The sequence below is a fragment of the Gadus morhua genome, chromosome 16, assembly GCF_902167405.1.
Source record: "Gadus morhua chromosome 16, gadMor3.0, whole genome shotgun sequence".
In the NCBI taxonomy this organism is placed as follows: Eukaryota; Metazoa; Chordata; class Actinopteri; order Gadiformes; family Gadidae; genus Gadus; species Gadus morhua.
In genome coordinates, this window is record NC_044063.1 from 6,184,184 (window position 1) to 6,203,364 (window position 19,181).

The 19,181-nt window shown below is 48.5% G+C and overlaps 1 protein-coding gene across 1 annotated transcript in view; it reads left to right on the forward strand.

Annotated features, from left to right (window-relative positions):
* maml2 (mastermind like transcriptional coactivator 2) overlaps positions 1-19,181 on the forward strand; it is a 43,600-nt gene continuing 24,419 nt past the window's right edge. The window contains exon 1 of the mRNA XM_030381205.1: positions 1-1,236. Within this exon, the coding sequence (XP_030237065.1) occupies positions 811-1,236 (426 nt within the window). The 5' untranslated portion in view covers positions 1-810. The remainder of the gene's footprint in view (positions 1,237-19,181) is intronic.

Here is a 19,181-nt window from a genome sequence, read left to right on the forward strand (position 1 = left end):
TGTTCATACAATGAGAGTCTTGTAGTTGCTCTCGGTGCTCGGCTACTGCCTCGGTGCACCGTACGGACAAGCGGTTGTCAGCGGAATACTGAAGCAGAGGAACAGGAACCGCCGAGGGTCGCTTTGTGCGTTTATCCCTGCGTTTAGGGTGCGCGTTTTTTTTAATCTTCTGAATTTCAACGAGACCGTCTGCGATCCGGATAGAAAGAAAGAAAGAATTAGAGAGAGAGGGAAAGGGTTTGAGAGAGAGATAGAGAGAGAGAAGAGAGAGAGACTGGAATAATGACTCATTTCCCCAAAAATGTCTCGAGTGCCAAAGTTAGGTGGATGGATCTCCGAGGATCTCGTGTAATGGGAACGCGTCGCCTACTTTGTAGATTCTAGATGTTGCTCGGGTGTTTTGTGGTGTTTACGCGGTGTTTCGAGGATCTGCTACTGAGCCATGTGTCAAAGATGTAATCCGTTGTAAAGACAAGTTGGCCGTGATGTGGTTTTAAATGAACAAACCGAGCCACACTGGATGGGATTGATCCTATGACCGACCCGCTCGAGTAGTATTTGAATCAATAGGTGGAATCGTCCAGGCGTTGTGTTTTAACATAGAAAAGAGACGTCATCGCGATCCTATTCTGCATTTATTTTAATAACTCCGTGACGATCGCGCTGTGTTCCGTTATGCGTGTCGGGAATTTTTTTATGTACGCTTTCATAGCCGAATGTAATTATTTTCCATGACCGTATTGTTGCTGCTGGTCATCTGCTCCGAGGACTGAGTCCATAAACTTCTGGAGACAAGGGGGAGAGTAGGCTATGGGAGAGGCGACACCCGCTCATCCCAACACCGGGGGGTTCGTACCGATGTTAGGAGGTGTGGGCATGGGTTCGATGCCCGGCGGGGTGAACGGGGGGCCGATGATCGCCGCCTCGCGGGGCTCCTCCGTCCCGCAGTTGCACAGCGCGATCGTGGAACGTCTGCGCGCGCGCATCGAGCTGTGTCGCCGGCACCACGCGACGTGCGAGAGCCGCTACCAGCGGGGCGAGGCCGAGCGCTCGGACCGCGGGCACGAGAGCACGCTCCACCTCCTCAACATAGTGCACCAGCAGGGCACGGGCACCCGTAAGGCCAAGGGCGGCCGGGGCTCGAACCAGCAACCCTCCACCGAGTACAGCAGAACCAACGGGGAGCAGAAGAACCAAAACTCTGAGGGCGACAACAAGCTCTCGACACGGATAGCTGTAAGTTTGTTTGTTTTATTGTTTGTAAGTTATTTATTTGGTTGGGGATGATGATGATGATGATGATGATGATGATGATGATGATGATGATGATGATGATGATGATGGAGATGATGATGATGGTGATGGAGATGATGACGGCTGCCGAAGGGTCCAGACTATCATGACGCAATGGTGTAAGTGATGAGGATAGTCAGCTAGAGTCCCTCGGAAATAAAGGTATGATGATGTGGTATGGAGGGAAATGTTCATCATTTCTGTTGCTAACTGGACCTGAATTGAAGGAAGATTTTTTGCAGAGCTTTTTCTAGAGTGAAAGAGAGAGAGAGAGAGAGAGAGAGAGAGAGAGAGAGAGAGAGAGAGAGAGAGAGAGAGAGAGAGAGAGAGAGAGAGAGAGAGAGAGAGAGAGAGAGAGAGAGAGAGAGAGAGAGAGAGAGAGAGAGAGAGAGAGCGGTTCCGGGTCACGGGGGTCGGTTGGAGTTGGTTTCTCTGATTTGTTGTTTCGGAGGACGTTGCCAACGCCGTCTCCTCCGGGGCGGCTCGGGTCTGCTGGCTGCCGGCGGTGGTTCATGAGAGAGAGATCTCTGGTTGGCAGGATTCGAGCGAGTGAAAGAGAGAGAGAGAGTTCCCAAGGGATTGGTGGCTGTCATCAAAGGAAACGTTCTCACACTGTCGCCACACCGTAAATCACGCTGCACTACAAGATCTAGGAGCAGATACGCAGACGCACACACGCACACACAGACGCACACACACACACACACACACACACACACACACACACACACACACACACACACACACACACACACACACACACATATATATACATATAAACACATATATACATATATACACATACATATATATACACACACACACACACACACACACATATATACACAGAAACACATATACACACACACCACCCTTTTCCACTGTGCATTCTGGTTCCGAGGTCCCTAAACATGAATTACTGCAGTAATGCTGCAGTTCTGTCACTGGGGAGGACAGGGGAAAAAGTTGTGTGCCAATAATGCTTCTGTTGTTACATGTGTCATGAGCTAGTTCAGGTCATCGGTTATATTGGGGTTATTCTCTGATGTAGAGACCTTAATGGAGTTAAGGTCTGTAATATCCATATTGTGTCCTTAGTTAAAAGAAAAACATCGGTTGACATCCAATTACAGTTTTGTGTGCTGATAAGATAGTGCCCTTCCCATTGTGTACTTATTTTATGCGTCAAACACATGTTTCTTAAGACTCACTAACAGTTTCAATGCTATTGCATCACAGTAGGAAGATTTTAGAAATGTTTGTGTATTTATTGTTACACAACGCAGAAGTGTTCCTCGAGGTCAAGAATTTTTCTGATTATTTCTATTTTTAGAAGGAACTCCCGAGAAGTCTTTCCACTTTTCCTACTTCTCTCACGTTGATAAATAGGTGGCATCCATATGCAAAGAAATCGTACTGTATGTTCTTCTAAGCCTTGACGTTTTTATTTCCAGCTCGTTTTCCATCATAAACTCCCCCTTCATCCCACAGCAATCCTGCAATCTGGCGTCCGAGTAGTATGCAACCGACAAAACGCAACCCTTTTCTCTCTCTAGCGATCAACAGCAACGTCTCTGGCCTCCAACTGTGGTCCGTTAATAACTGTAAAGAGACTAGGAGTTCTCTGCAGGCTGATAGTGCTCACTTCCTGTTCAGTATCAGTTGGAGACATATTTCTAGTCTTTTTTTTTGTTATTCTTTGGACGGCAGGGAGTTGGCCAGGCCGATTCCAAGGCAGTCCGATATTTCTCAGCCTCCTCTGTCTTATCGTCTTTCCTCTCGGCTCTTATAGGAGAAAAAGTAAACATTTGAATGCGATTCCCGTTTTCCTGAAATGACATCCGGCGGAACTAATGAGGGGGTGTTGGGATGTGTCAATACTCATCCCGTTTGGTTCGTCTTCAGTATAGCTGTGGTTGCCTCTGGTTCTATGGTATACATTTAAGGTATATAAATGAAACTGCCCTTCAGAAAATGTCTCTGTAACAACCTGGGGTGTACGTTTGACTTCTCCTTATGTTAGGTTTCACTGCCGCCTCTGCGGCACGTACCTCTTGCTCTGTGCTAAGTGGTTAGCCACCGCAGCGCTACGAGAGCAGTGTGTGTGTGTGTGTGTGTGTGTGTGTGTGTGTGTGTGTGTGTGTGTGTGTGTGTGTGTGTGTGTGTGTGTGTGTGTGTGTGTGTGTGTGTGTAGCAACAGAGGAACATGCTCCATTTAAAAGTGATGAGTGCAGCATAATGGAGAGAAGGAAGCAGAGGCTGTATGTATGTGTGTGTGTGTGTGTGTGTATATGTTTGTATGTGCGCATTTGTGTGCATGCATTTTTTTGTGCGGATGTGTGTAGTTGGTGTCGTGTGTGTGTGTGTGTGTGTGTGTGTGTGTGTGTGTGTGTGTGTGTGTGTGTGTGTGTGTGTGTGTGTGTGTGTGTGTTTTCATGTGCGTGTGTTTACATTCTCCCTGAGGTTAATATGTGTTTCATTGCTCATAATGATGGGTTGGAGCCAAATAACTGAATGTACTGTTTTTAGAAATCCACCCTCCCTTCCATCCATCCCACCCCCCATCAACGACTCAGACTTCTAGGCTCTCTTTCCCTCTGCTGTTGGCTAACCGACCCCCGGATCTCAGCTAAAAACAGCTATCAACAAAAGATAACAAATGTCCTCTAACCAGTTCCACTCAGCGGTGGTGTTACGGGTGGCGTAACACTGACATAGGGATATATTACTTTGCAAGTTAGGTCACTCACTCCTTACAATACTCTGGGTTACATTTTTGACGGGACGATAAACCGGAATCAGTATCTGATGTTTCTGATAATTGTTGGGATGCAGGCCGAGGTCGAAGACTCCCTTCGGTACGGCAGCCTTGTTTGGAGAGGGGCCGTGTTTTTAAACCTGGAATCTAGATGACCAGAGGATGTGGTTTCCGGAAGACAATCCTAGAAATGTTGAGTGCAGAGAAATGATCACTTGCTTGGATAAAAGCCAGACCGTTTTTTTGCAAATAGTTTTACTATGCGCGCCCCCCCCCCCTGTAATCTGCTGCCTTCTACCTGTTTGGCCGAGTGCGTTGTGTACAACAAAAACAGTTCCGCTAGTAAAACGCTTTGAGAGCAGAAAGCATTAGCGCCGGGTTGTTGAACACGCGCATAAGCTCCTCCCGATAAAGCGTTCCGCCAGCGACACCTCGCATGTGGAACTATAATCAGAACACACGAGCGCGGGGGAAACAAACACTTGGCAAAGCGGCGGCGGTGGCGGCAGTGGCGGCGGCGGCGGCGGCCTTGCAGCTCGATGCCCGCCGTGCTTTGCCGCGGCCAATTATCCTCGCTCTTCACAAACCACTCGCTCAGCAGCTTGTCGGTGGATGCTTTCCCCAGGCTCTGGCGATCTCTGCGGGGGGTTTGGAGTGGCCATGGGGGGGGGGGGGGGGGGGGGGGGGGACTGGCGTGGAAACGTTTGCAACCTCCGGTGGTTACCGCGCCGCTTCCTGGCGGTGTTTGCTCCGTGTCAAACAAGCGCGCCTTGAAAAGTGCAAGCAGCGCGCAGAGCCGAATGGTTCCTGGTGATTAAGTGTCCTCTGTGTGTGTGTGTGTGCGTGTGTTTGTGTGTGTGTGTGTGTGTGTGTGTGTGTGTGTGTGTGCACATGTGTGTACGTGTGTGTGTACGTGTGCACGTGTTTGTGTGTGTGTGTGTGTGTGTGTGTGTGTGTGTGGGTGTGTGTGTGTGTGTATGTACGTGTGCGTATGCACGTGTTTGTGTGTGTGTGTGTGTGTGGGTGCACATGTGTATGTACGTGTCTGTGTACGTGTGCACGTGTTTGTGTGTGTGTGTGTGTGTGCACATGTGTATGTACGTGTGTGTGTGTGTGTGCGCACACGGGAGGATTTAGCTATTTCCTAATCTCGCGGCGGCGGTGACACGCCAGGGGAGCCGCGGCCGCGGCCGACGCGGTGCAGCAGCAGCCAGGATTAATGTTCATGTGCGAGCCTGTCCCTCGTACGCGAAACAACCACCACGGCCTCTCCCTGGCGGAAGGAACCTCCCCCCCGTTTAGTATTCCTAGAGTGTAAACAACTTTCCACGTCCTATTGACCTGTATCTACACGCCATGTGTGTGCCGAAGATAAAAACTAGGATACGGCTGAACCCTCAACCTGAACTCCAGCCCAAGACGAAGTCCTCCACTCAGAACAGTCGGAGCTGAAGAATGGGAATCTCTGCTCTGTGATGGATGTGGGTGTGAGGGAGCCTTCACACCCCCCCCCCCCCCCCCCCCCCCCCCCCCGCCGCCCCCCCATCCACCTCCCCTAGTGCACTGCTACGCTATAATACACACGCTACACGATTACTCCAGGTTTATGGGGACCACCCATAGTGGGGACAGTCCATCCAACCAATCCCCCCCCCCCCCCCATCATCATTACTGCGACACCGGCATGAAAAAAAGGCAAGGTTTTTCTCTCTTTTAGCTAGGGCTGGCTTTCGGGTTTTTTGGGCGGCGTGCCAAATTCTCCTGGTACCCCCTTTTTTTTAAGTGCACTCAAATTCATCCAAAAAAGAAAAAAAAGTCCACGGCGGCTGCGTTTGGAGGTTTTTATTGACGGCATGGTTCCAGTGAGGCGCTGCGGGGGATTAAATGTGGTGCATTGTGCGTCTGGAGGTGGCGGGCATCTCAACGTCCCTGGGAACGACACAGAGACGTCTGTGTGGTTAAAGCCCTGCTAATCTCCTCGCTGTATTTGGGATAAGTGCTCATTGGGAGATATGGGTTTAACAACCACCGCAGGCCAAAGTATAGGCGGACATCTTAATCCAATTGTATTGTATCCCCAAAGAAGAATGAAGCCCTTTTGAAGGGTGTTCCAACCCCCAAATGCCAAATTTTGACAATGTTTTTCCTAAAACGGTATCCCCATTCCCCAATATAAGGTTTTGCTGAGATGGAGTTGCCATATTTTCTGTGATTTGTAGAACAGGCTTGTTTTATATAGTTTGACATCCATCGAGTCTTCTTCATGTCTTCTTCGCTATTGAAAGTGCTTGTTCTCGCTTCGTCACTTTCTGATTTTTTTTCACTTTCACTTTCTCTTTTTTAGGAAACACAGAGCTGTTCCTAGAAGATAAAAGATGTATAAGTCTGTTCAGTAAAAGGTCTAATATGTTAATCTCCAACCACATGTCTGAGGATGAACACAACATTGGAAAAATTCAAGTAAAGGCACATCCAGTTCACATATTCAGGAGACGACAGTTGCTGTTTTTTTCCGGGAATGTGTGGGTCTCTGGTTCGCCGTTTAACTGGCTTTCGTCAGAGAAGTTACAAGCAGGGCCGTATGTTCTGGACATTCCTCAGCCATAGCCACCGGGCTCTTAGCCTAATAAATTGTTAGCGTTTTCTGCTAACAGCTAATCACAACGTGTTTCCTAAGAAGAAAATGGCAGGTTAAGATCACACAGCTGCAAACAGCTGTGCGTCTTTCACCTCATCCATGTAGTGGTGGTCTGCGGTGTGTAACTACGAGATAGAGTCAGACTGCATAGATAGAGTATCGATCCGTTCTGCAACTTGGATTGCTTTTAACAGTACGGACTTAATAGAAAAGGACTGATGACACGGCCAGTTGCACTCTTTAAGAGACGAATACTCCTCACACGGTGTGTAAAGAACGTAAACGCAGTCTGTAATTACATTTAAACGAGTGTCTATTTATTTTTAGCAAGTGCTTCCAGGGCTCTGATTCTATTGGCTATTCTCTGCCTGTGCTCTCCTGACCAGACCAAAGGATGCGTGGATGAATATCCCTATTCACGGGAGATACCGCTTTCACAAAGACGCCGTTGTGTGTGGTGCTACAGGAGGAACTTGGCTCTCCTAAAGGAGTGCGGTGGCAACTCGTTGGGTCCCTGGGGACAGGAGCTGAGCTATACAGGCTCACAGAGACTCTGTTATTTTAGTGTTTCACCCCCACACCAAGCTCTTAAAAGTACTTTGGTGGAGAAAGGCACAGTTCAGGGATGACTGGCTTTTCTCAGGCGAGCCTTCATTCGAACAGCCTTTGGGTTCTCCATGACAATAACCCAGGATATTAAATGTATTAAATCATGTGTTGGCGATGCGGACCGAACACCGCTCTTTAACTTTCACTAATGTTTGAAATACTTATTTTGAGGGATTGACTTAATTTGGTCTTTCTGCGAGTTTTGAGAATTAGTGAGATGATCAGAATAAATATGTTTTTATTTCAATGGCTCATGTGAAGTGGAATGCGTGTTAAACTAAACACGTAAGATGGTATCTAACCCCCTGTGTTTCCATGTCATGTATTGAAATAAGATTGTGTTGCACGTGTTTACTGTGTGTTTATTGCTATAGCCAGGGGCCCCTGTCGGTCAGACAGAATGGCTGCAGTTTACTGTGGGTTTCTTAACCAGGTCACGCAGCCTTCATTTGTTACCCACAACAAAAGAATGAAGAAAAGCATTCTTTGTCATAGTGCTCGTTAACAAAGCACAGGCACGATCTTCATTTGTTGAGAGGTCCTGATACCTGCGATGCACTTCCGATAATCCTAATTAAATAGACAAAAAATGAACATCTTGTTTGATGATGAAACCTGTAGCTACAATGCGCTCTCTCCAGATGTTTTAGAGACCTGGTTTTGCAGCACTAAAAATGTTAGCCGTAGCTCCGATATTGATCGTTAGCTTCGACTGTACTCAGCCTCACCTAAGTTCCTTCGGATAATAGCGTCTGCATTTACTAAATGTAAAAATACATTTAGATTTGCGTCCGGAACCACCTGGAGACATTTGAACAGGGTGAAGCTGGGGCTGTCTGTAATGGTGTCCTGATAAAGCCTTGAATGAGTGATAAGCAGCGTTGTGTGGTGAGCTGTGTCGAGGTGTGGATGAGTGCATCTGGGGCGGAGGGGTTGTCTGATGAGACCTGCTTCCACCTTCTCTTTCACTGAATACAAGCTGTGCTCTTTTTCGGAACAAAATGTTGTAGTATTTTTTGCGGAAGTAGAAAAAAACCACAAAAATATGAATTAAGTAGGACAGAAGCTTGGCAACCTTCAGCTCGGTTCATGCGGAGAGACGCAGACTCGCATATCGCACACACACACACACGCGCATGCCTGAGTGCACCTCCAAACTCACACACGCACAGTCGCACACTCAAACTGTCGATGGGTGTAATCGGAGGTCCTCATGGATCATGTGCTGTATTATAACCCCCACCCTCAGTTGTTCATTCACTCATCATGCGCCCACAAACACACACACACACACGCACACGCACACGCATACGCACACACACACACACACACACACACACACACACACACACACACACACACACACACACACACACACACACACACACACACACACGTATGGATCTGCATTTACATGTAGTGGAAGTGCATGAACCAAAGCAACATAAGGCATGCCATGCACGCAAATTCACATGCAAATGCACACACACACACACACGTATACACCCCTCCAATACCATACATATGAGGCAACTCTCCTCTGCCCAGCACATGCCTCATGTTTAATTCAGCCTTCAATGGGAGGGCTGGATCTTCCTTTGAAGATCTCTCCTAGTCTAGTCTCATCGCACTGTTACTGAGCCAACATGCTCCAAGGCGCAGGTCTTCCTTCCAGCAGCGCCTGGTCCAGCCCTGTTATCCTGCCCAGCCATGGGAGCTTCCCCTGGGCCTAAACACTGACTGCTAGACTCCCTTCTCCCCCCCCCCCCCCCCCCCCCCCCGATCCCAAGACTGCTGTCCTTGACTCCCATTCTGTTGGTGGAGGACGACGTACCTATTCCCTCCCTCACTGTAACCATGTTCCTGCAGCGTTTTGACGAGCCTTGTTTGAACCAGCCACATTCTAACAAGCCTTACGTTAACGAGGTTGGAAGACCACAATCATCAACGTGTAGCTGCAGGGAGGTTGATTTTTGTTTGCATTCATTGCACCTCTGACCAACGTTTCTGACGGTTCGTTGCAGCTTTGACTAACTCTTTGTGTTCAGCGGCATGCGGTTTTGCCGCGACCGAGTATCAAAGTGAAGTCCGAGAGATAAAAAAACTGCTTGGTCGGCATGATCTGCTTAAAGCAATCCGATTTCTAAAGTCAGTGTGTGGGACTTTCTCTTTCTTTCTTTCTCGGTTTGAATCATCTTCCTCGTCCGATGACTCAGAAGGAACCAAAAACACCTTTCAGTTTGCATCCAGTTACACTGGGTGCTTATTTAGATTGATTTTTAAAAAGTATTATTCAAAAAATATTGGTTAGCTTTTTATTTTACTAATGGAGTCAGTATTTTAACTTTAAATATGTGCATTCGGTTTTGTTTAAATGATACTCTGATATTGGTGTTGCTGATAGGCTTACGGATAGATTTATTGTATGTTTTTAAGGTAAGCTATTTGCTATTTCAGCTCACCATTCTCTATAGCTGCATTCCAGAAGTACAACAACCTAGTAATTCAACACCGTATTGTAACGGAGAGTATTGCTTCTGTGCTTTTGTTTTATTCCAAATCTTCCGTCAAGCCTTGTCCAGTCAACACATGGTAGTCCTGATGCATATTGCTCTGTTATGAGTTGTAATCCAACCTAGTTTTGTAATACAACCCGGTTTTGTTATGCAGTCAGAGCGTTGTGTGCTTTTGTGTTTTATTCCACTGAAATACCCAAATCATCATCCACACAGAATACATCATCAACACAGTAACAGCAAAGTATATCTTCGGATTATGGTTGTTTTTTAATACAGTAATGCAATACAGCCTTGTAATACGTGAATTGAAATCTGTGCCGTTATGCCGTATCACACCAGTGATGTTGGGCTCCACCCGGTAGTATTTTGTGGGTTTCTGTGTTCCTGCTTACGAGTGTGAGCTTGGCGCTGTGTGGGGCCGTGACCTCTGATTGACCTTGGTGTCTGGCGGTACAAAGTGCCTTCACAGGGGCCTGCAGGAGGTATCTATTGATGCCTGGAGCTGCTTCTCCTGCTACTCCTCCTGTCGCTCTTCTTGCTTCTCCTCCTGTTCAGAGAGAGGCTGCTCCTGCTCTATTTCTCCATCTGCTCCTCCTGTTGTGCGAGAACTGCTCCTCCTTCTCCCCCTCCTCCTGTTAGAGAGAGACTTCTCCTCCTGTTAGAGAGAGACTGCTCCTCCTGTTAGAGGGAGTCTTCTCCTCCTGTTAGAGAGAGACTGCTCCTCCTGTTACAGGGAGACTTCTCCTCCTGTTCAGAGAGTACTGCACCTCCTTCTCCTCCTGTTCAGAGTACTGCACCTCCTTCTCCTCCTCCTGTTCAGAGTACTGCACCTCCTTCTCCTCCTCCTGTTCAGAGTACTGCACCTCCTTCTCCTCCTCCTGTTCAGAGTACTGCACCTCCTTCTCCTCCTCCTGTTCAGAGTACTGCACCTCCTTCTCCTTCTCCTGTTCAGAGTACTGCACCTCCTTCACCTCCTCCTGCTCAGAGTACTGCACCTCCTTCTCCTCCTCCTGTTCAGAGTACTGCACCTCCTTCTCCTCCTCCTGTTCAGAGTACTGCACCTCATTCCCTCCCTCTGGATCAGGTTTTTCCTGCTCGACCTCTGTAGAGGGCTGCATGGATGAGGGGGTGAATGGGGGGGGGGTGGGGGTGAATGGGGGATGGGGATGAATTGGGGGTTGTGTGTGGAGGGTGTGTTTGCGAGTGAGTGTGTCAGTTTGTGTGTGTGTGTGTGTGTGTGTGTGTGTGTGTGTGTGTGTGTGTGTGTGTGTGTGTGTGTGTGTGTGTGTGTGTGTGTGTGAGTGTCTTGTTTCTGTGAGAGGGTGTGCATGTGTGGGTTGTGCATTAATACGTGTTTGTGATGTATGAGGGTGAGTGTGGAATATTCGTGTGTGTGAATGTGTGTGTTTAAATGTGCATGCGTGTGTATGTGGTTTTTTTTTATCCACGCATTGTGTTAGTGTGTTTTTTTGCAGGCATGTCTGAGAATTGTGCGTGCATGTGTGTGTGTGTTTGTGCCTGCGTGGGTGTGTGCTCTTGTCCTTCTGTATCTTTCCACCAGTGTTTTGCTGGCCGGTGCTGAAACCCGATCTCTGTGGGAACTGGCGTGATGTGCAGGTGTGTGCGTCTCGCAGCAGCGGTGGGTGGATCCAGCAGATAAACTACTGCAGCACAAACTACCACACAAACAACACTTCTGTTCTCCTGCCTTGGCCTACAATGGAGAGACCTTGGTAGAAAGACCAGACACTCTCTCTCTCTCTCGTTCACTCTGTCTCTCTCTCTGTCTGGTCTCAGTGTCACATACACAGACTTATGGAGGAATGCATTGACAGAAATGGTTAAGACTGGAATGCTTCACCACAGAACACTATGTGCTGCTTCTGGGATCTAACATTCAAAGAAATGGGAATGAGATTAACTGCATGAATCATATCGATGAGCCTCTGAAAAAAACACCTCTTTGACTCTCGGGCACTAGGCGGTCTAATTCAGAATGACATCACATGTAGAGTGATGGAGCAGAGACGGAGAGGAGGTGGAGGAGAGGAGATGGGTCATCAGACGTTTGCATCGTTAGTGCTATGAAACATGGTGGGCGTGGTAATTACCTCATATACCGGCCCGATGGTCGAGAGGATACCACGACCAACGACAGCAAAATGTTGTGAAAGTCGTGGCCTCAAGTTCAACCCACTCTCAAATGCATTCCAAAACCGAACCACTCACTGCTGCCTTGCTCTCTGGCTTGAGGCAACACAACTAGCACGACAAGGCAATTCCCTCTTTCTGTTCTCTCTCTTTCTACGTCTCTTTTTTCCTTCCCCTGGGCCTTAGCACTGACAGCTAGACCCCCCCCCTCCGTCCCTGGCCGCCGGCCTTGACCCTCATTCTTGGGGTGCAGAGGGACAACACAACTTGCTCTGCAATTCAATCTCTCTCTCTCTCTTTCTCTCTCGCCCTCTCTCTCTCTCACCCTCCCCCCTCCTCCCTCCCCTCCCCTCCCCTCCCCTCCCCTCCCCTCCCCTCCCCTCCCCTCCCCTCCCCTCGTGGCTAGATTATCCCAGCCAAAAACTCCTGGGTTCGACGGTCAACGTCTGCCCCATGCTCGTCGGTATCCTTTTGCAAGATGCCCGCACCCCTCCCTGCAGCTTAATGACTCCCACCTGCATTCACTGTCGGTTCAAACCAACGACCAAGTAATGTTAGTAGTACGTGTTTATAGTAATGTCCTCGTCGCCGTGACCACGACCTGACAAAGTAAGAAAATAAATAAATAGAATAATTGCAAAACATAGTGCCGTTTTTTTTGACGAAAGTCAAACAAGGCATTCACCTCCCTCTGCCTTGCTCCAGGGCAGAGCATGACTGCTGTTCCGCGGGGGTTTTGAAGACAGAAAAGACCCTTATGGGTCTTCCAGGGGTCGCTGCCCAGTGCAGGAAATGAGAAAGTGGGCTCCTTGTGTCACTGCCACCCTTCACTACGACATCTCCTACTTGGAGTAGGGGGGGGTGGGGTTGGGGGGAGGCCCTCTGCTAGATCAGGGTTCATGTTTACATTACAGCTCAGGAAACTTCTCAGGGCCCGGCCAATATGCCCCGGTTCCCAGGCCCCGAAGCCGCACAGAGAGAGTGAGGGAGAGAGAGATAGAGGGAGAGAGAGGCTCTACTTTTCTTTCCTCTCCTCTCTTCTCGTTTCTTCCTTCCCTGCTCTATTTTTCTCCTTTACTCTCCTCTTCTCTTTCCTTTACCCTGTCTCCATTACTCTCCTCCTCTTCCTCTAGTCTATTCTGCCTTCTTCCTTCTTTCCTCCCCTCTCCTCATCTTTTTTTTTTTTGTCTCTCCTTCCTCCTCCTCCCCTTTCTCCCCCCGCCAACTCCCTTTAAGTCACAGTTCAACTCCATTTGCATTGTGGTCATTCCCTGCTCTTTTGTTAGCGGAGTTGGAGGGGACAGCGTAATTTGTAATCTGATATTAATACAATAATGAATGTTAAAGTGTGACAGTTTGGGGCCACAGAATGCAGAGTTCATGTGGTTTGTGTTTACATATATGAGGATGTGATGTTGTTGCTACTGCCTTAGCAAACGGTTGTCACGGACAGATCATTTAGCAACAAAGACAAAAGAAAAACATACATTATTCATGGGATTGTGTTTTTTTTGTGTTTTAACTTGACGGCGGCACCTTCTTCAGATTTTCCCTTGTCGAAGGAAGTTGTCGAATTTGCATATTTTCCCTTTTTTTTCTTTTTTGCTTAACAGCAAAAAAAATATCCTATCTGCCAGAAAAACTGAAGGTGGAACACTGAACCATTCTACCACTGCTGATGAGAGAGAGAGAGAGGGAGAGAGAGAGGGAGAGAGAGAGAGAGAGAGAGAGAGAGAGAGAGAGAGAGAGAGAGAGAGAGAGAGAGAGAGAGAGAGAGAGAGAGAGAGAGAGAGAGAGAGAGAGATCTTTCTCATGTGCTCCACAATCTGTATCTGATACGGCCCTTTGGGTCTGAAACACAGATGGTCTTATGTGCACTATATGTTGTAACGTGCACTAACTGTTACATGCATTAGTGGTTGCAATGTGCACTAGCAGTATTTAGGTGCACTGTTAAATGCGGTTGCAACATTAGCATTCGTAATGTGTACTAGCTGTTGTAACACACGCTAACTGTTATGTACACTAGCAATTGTAACGTGGACTAGCTGTTGTAACAGATACTAGCCGTTGTAAGGTGCAATGACTGTAATGGGCACTAAACCGAGCTGTTGTGAATTCACAATTCTACATGTATCTAGTCTACTTTTCTGTCTAGCTCTCTCTGTCTCTCACTCTGTCTCACTCTCTCTCTCTCTCTCCCCCTGTCCTTGTTTCTCTCTCTCTCTCTCTCTCTCTCTCTCTCTCTCTCTCTCTCTCTCTCTCTCTCTCTCTCTCTCTCTCTCTCTCTCTCTCTCTCTCTCTCACTCTCTATCTGTCCTCTTCTCTGTCTCTCTGTCTTTCTCTCTCTCGCTCTCTCTCTCTCTCTCTCTCGCTCATGTTACCTCAGTAGGAAGAGGGTTTAAGGGGAAACCTGATCAGTTTCCAACGCAGACTCGCCTTGTTGACTACCACACACACACACACACACACACACACACACACACACACACACACACACACACACACACACACACACACACACACACACACACACACACACACACACTTTGGTTTAACATGCGTGTGTATGGGGGGGGGGCAGTACACTGTAGTGTACTGCAAGTGTAGCAATACAGATTGCAGTAGTGTAAATGTTGATAGACAAATTGATACAATCGATTATTAAAACTGCTGCTTACCTTCTCACTCTTATCTAGAGGGAGATAGATGGAGAAAGAGAGAGAGAGAAAGAGCGAGAGTAGAGACATGGTGAAAGAGTGAGAAACAAAACGAGAAGAGAGGGGAAAATAGGTAGAGGGTGACAAAAAAAGAGGGGAGGGAGCGAGAGAGGAAGAAAGAAAATAAAGTATGAGGAGAGGGAAAAAAGGGAGAGTGAAGAGAGCATTCCTTTCTCTCTCGCCCACTCCCTCCCTCCCTCCCTCCCCTCCCTCCCCTCCCAGGTTCCTTTCCCCTCGTCTTTTTTTAGCCTCTATTGGATGTTGTCGGCCACATCCGGCAACAAAGGCAGGCTTATGAAGCCCCGGCCCTAACAACCAGCTCTGTGTTGTGGGGGAACAGAGGCAGCCCAGCCCTGGTAAGGCTGCCCCTCCGGCTGCCTACAGCCCCCAGGGACAGGGCCCGCACGGGAGGGGATTAACCTGGATCTGTTCCCCCCCCACCCCCCCCCCCCCACCCCAGCCCACACCCCACCCCTGAAAAGACGAAAAAACTCAGAGGATCGGGCATTCCCAAAACGTTGAGGAATGTTTCTGAGTGTTCATAGATTGTTCAAGATCCCTAGATAAAGTGATGTTAGACTTCGGTTCCCCTGTAGAGACAAATGACTGTTGGTTTGGAGAGTTGTCATTCCAAGGCTGGTGTACTCAAACCGGAGAAAAAACAGATATACATTTTTCCTTTTCTAATGTCCGTAAATTAATGGAAACCAATGAATTAACATGTTTTATTATGTCATTGTGTAATTGATACGTGACAAACAGAATCAAGATGCATAGAATCAATATCAGAGTGAATCCACATACAAAACGCTAAGCTCACACCTTAGCCTATTTCTACACGAAATGCCCACATTGCTTTGTGTGAACATTTCTCCCTCTCTCTCCCTCTTGCTTCCCCCCCCCCTCTCTTCCCTCTCTCCCTTTTCTCTCCCATCCCAGACCACCTCTCTCTTTCCATCTCTCCCATCTCTCTTTCCCCCTCTCCCCTCTCTCCCATTTTTATCTCCCCCTCTCTTCCCCCCTCTCTCTCTCTCTCTCTCTCTCTCTCTCTCTCTCTCTCTCTCTCTCTCTCTCTCTCTCTCTCTCTCCCTCTCTCCCTCCCTCCCTCTCTCTCTCTCTCTCTCTCTCTCTCTCCCTCTCTCTCTCTCTCTCTCTCTCTCGCTCCGAGCCGGAAGCATTTGACTCATCTGGCTTCTCAGAAGCAGTTCAGGGCTATTAAACAAATAAGCAAACAGCTGTCCAGTGAGAGGGTCTTGCTAGCTTAGCGGTGGAAGCTACGGAACGCTAGCTGGCTAATCTGTTCCATGCACGTACACCCGACATCGCATCCCTCCCTGGGCCGGTAGCGTACACACACACACACACACGCTCACGCTCCTGCTGACGCACACACACACAGCTAGGTGTAGTTCAATGTGACAGCAGTATGGTGCGGTTGTCATATTCAGTTGACACCAGAGCCAGATGTCTTCTTTGTTTGAGGGCCGCTACACATGGCACTTTATAACTCAACATAGCTCCTTATTACCTATGCACACACACACAAACCCCCCCCCCCCCCACACACACACACACACAAACACATAAACACATACATCCTCACACACAAACATACTCGTAGAGAATCGCACACATTCAACACGCAGACACACACACACAGACACAAGCCTTACGTACCCAGGTATTGTACTCACAGATACACACAGAGACTCATTAAACAAAACAGCAGAGATACACATGCACACAGACACACAAAGCTAGATACATTAAACACATGGAGAGATGTAGATACACACACACACACCCGATCAAATAAAACAGAGAGGACACAGAGACACACACACACATGCGCGCGCACACTAAACACAGAGAGACGCACACACGCAGTGACAGAAGTAGGCCACTGAATGATGAGGGATGACCTTGAGCACATGCTGCGTCTCTGCGCTCACACGTAGCGCCGGCGCGCGTGCAAAGTCCTACCACTGTTTTATCAATCTAAAAACACACCCTCCGCTGCTCTCTGATCCCTCCCCCTGCCCCCCCCCCCCCCCCCCCCCCCCCCCCTCCCCCCTGCTCCCGGGGAGTCTGCGGGGGGAGATTGATAGCCGTGTAATCCCGCTTCCGACGCCCAGCGCCTCACCCCCGCGCTCCCCGGCTCGCACAAATCTGCCAATTTATTTCCCCGCTAACCTTCGCCGGGGCTCTCGCCACTTTCATTCCCGCCGCGTGGCTGCTGCTATCTGTACGGACGGAGGAGTGAGAGGGGGGAGAGAGAGGGGGGAGGGGTGGTGGGAGGAGGCTGACCAGAGCCAGCGCCCTCCCCCCCCCCCCCCCCCCCCCCCTCCACACTCCCAGATCTCACCCCTCCTGTGATGGTAACCAGATGGCCCGGTCTGCCCTGCTGGAGCCCTCTGGGTGGGTGGGGGCTCTGTGGCGGTTTATTAAGGTTTATTAAAGCGGCGTAGGACATCAAATAGCCAGTGTGTCTCCCTGGCAACGACGTCCCCCGGTTACAGCGGCGGTGTTGCCCTGTGTCTCATGGTCTCATGGACGTCGTCCAGTTCCGTTGACTTTATTCGTTATTTTATTCGTCTATGCAAAAAACGACTTGGGGTAAATCGTTTTAGATATGACATGCCTGTAGGGGTACAGAGTTGGTACAATTGGGTGTACGATACCTGTCGGCTGGGAGTCGAACATGCAGCTGAGTACAGAAACAACGCCACCTCTATGACATCGGAGGGGTAGTCCAGACTCAGAGAGAGAGAGGATCGTTTTACTAGCCTGTAGCAAAAAAAAAAAGATTCCTCCATGTTCACAGTCCAACCTGTAGGGATCCTTGAGCAAGAGGACTCCTTAATGATCTGCGTCTGAATTCACTGTCAGGTCCCTTTTGGATCAAAGGGCCCGCTGAAGGTAACTCCACAAGACAACCACTGTCATGCAGCAAGAATGTCACGTCGTGGAACAATGGCCGATTTGTTTTCGAAAATTGGTCATTCATCTGTCACCTAATGAACCCACCTGACCTTCTCGAACACAGCCTCTATACCCGCAATCTGGAGTGCAATGTTAACATCTCAAAGAGGCCCCAGACCGCCGTAGGGGCCCTCTGGTGTTTATGTGCTGGCTCTTACGAGGTTCAGAGCTGGAGGGGGTGTGTCACCCGCTCTTAAATAGAGATTATTCAAGCAGCATTCAAGACACCAAAGTTGATACATATTTAATTAAGTCTTAAAAGATAAGATAAGGATATCTTTTTCGTCGTATGCCCACATTGTATACTTTAAAACCATTCAGAACGTGTACATTTCACATAGAGTAGAGAGCAAAGCTAGGCGTTGCATAGCCTCCCCCCCCCCACATTTATTTGATGTCGACCCGACAGCGATATATTGTTTCACTTTCTTATGATAAATGTACTTATTGGAAGTCACTTCATATAAAAGCGTCCGCTAAATGCCCTGAACGTACATGTAAATAAGGCGGAGGTAGACGTTCCTTGCGATGGCTTCTCCAGGTGCGTCATGGGAAAGTTGTTTCTGCGGACACCTCTTTAGATCACCTGGGAGCGGTCCTGGCCCGTCCCGACCAGCTGAGACACGTCACGTATAGAAAGAGCTACAGCGCCGTTCTCAAGGAACTGTCGGATCACAGGACCGGTGGCCCTGCCTGCTGAGACAGGCTCACACACACACACACACACACACACACACACACACACACACACACACACACACACACACACACACACACACACACACAAACACACACACACACACACACACACACATAACGGGTTTAGGACCTCCGACACGCTGTGGCTATCACTGTTTACTATGTAGTCACGCTTTGTACAAAGAGACTTACAGGGAATTGAGATGCAGCTCATGAACGAATAGATATGGGGCTTGGGCATCTTATCTCAAGGATGCTTACGGGTTAGTTGTCATAGCACTAGCGCATGTTTACCTCGCGCTGTTCGGTCATTTAGCCAGCGCTTCAAAGCAACGCGTCAATAGATGATACAAGTCTTTAATCATCTTTGCTCAGGGTTGCCTCCGGACATCGGAGATTGAACCCAGAATAGTTTCCTTTGTCTTTTTTTACCATGTAGTCATTTTAAAGAGACGTTTTAATCAAAGGAGGTCTTACAGTTAAAGACACGTGTCGTTAAGGTGCATGGGTGGTTAAAGCTAGGGGATCCCAGCCAGAGGTTGAGCTAAGGACGTTGGGGGGATCGAACGCAGAACCGTTCACCTGGGAGTCCTAACTCCCCGTCCCCACTACTACTCAGTTCTTTCCCAGTGCCACCTGAAAGCAGACAGGGTGGTAGTTTTAATAGGGCAATAACGTGTGATCTGTGATGTTGTGAAGCGCTATGTTTTCCCTGATCTCAGCCCATACCGCTTCCATCAAGTGCTTCTATTTTGGGATCTGTGTCGGACTGTTCTAGAATCAGAGCTTCATCCTAAAAATCCACATCGCTA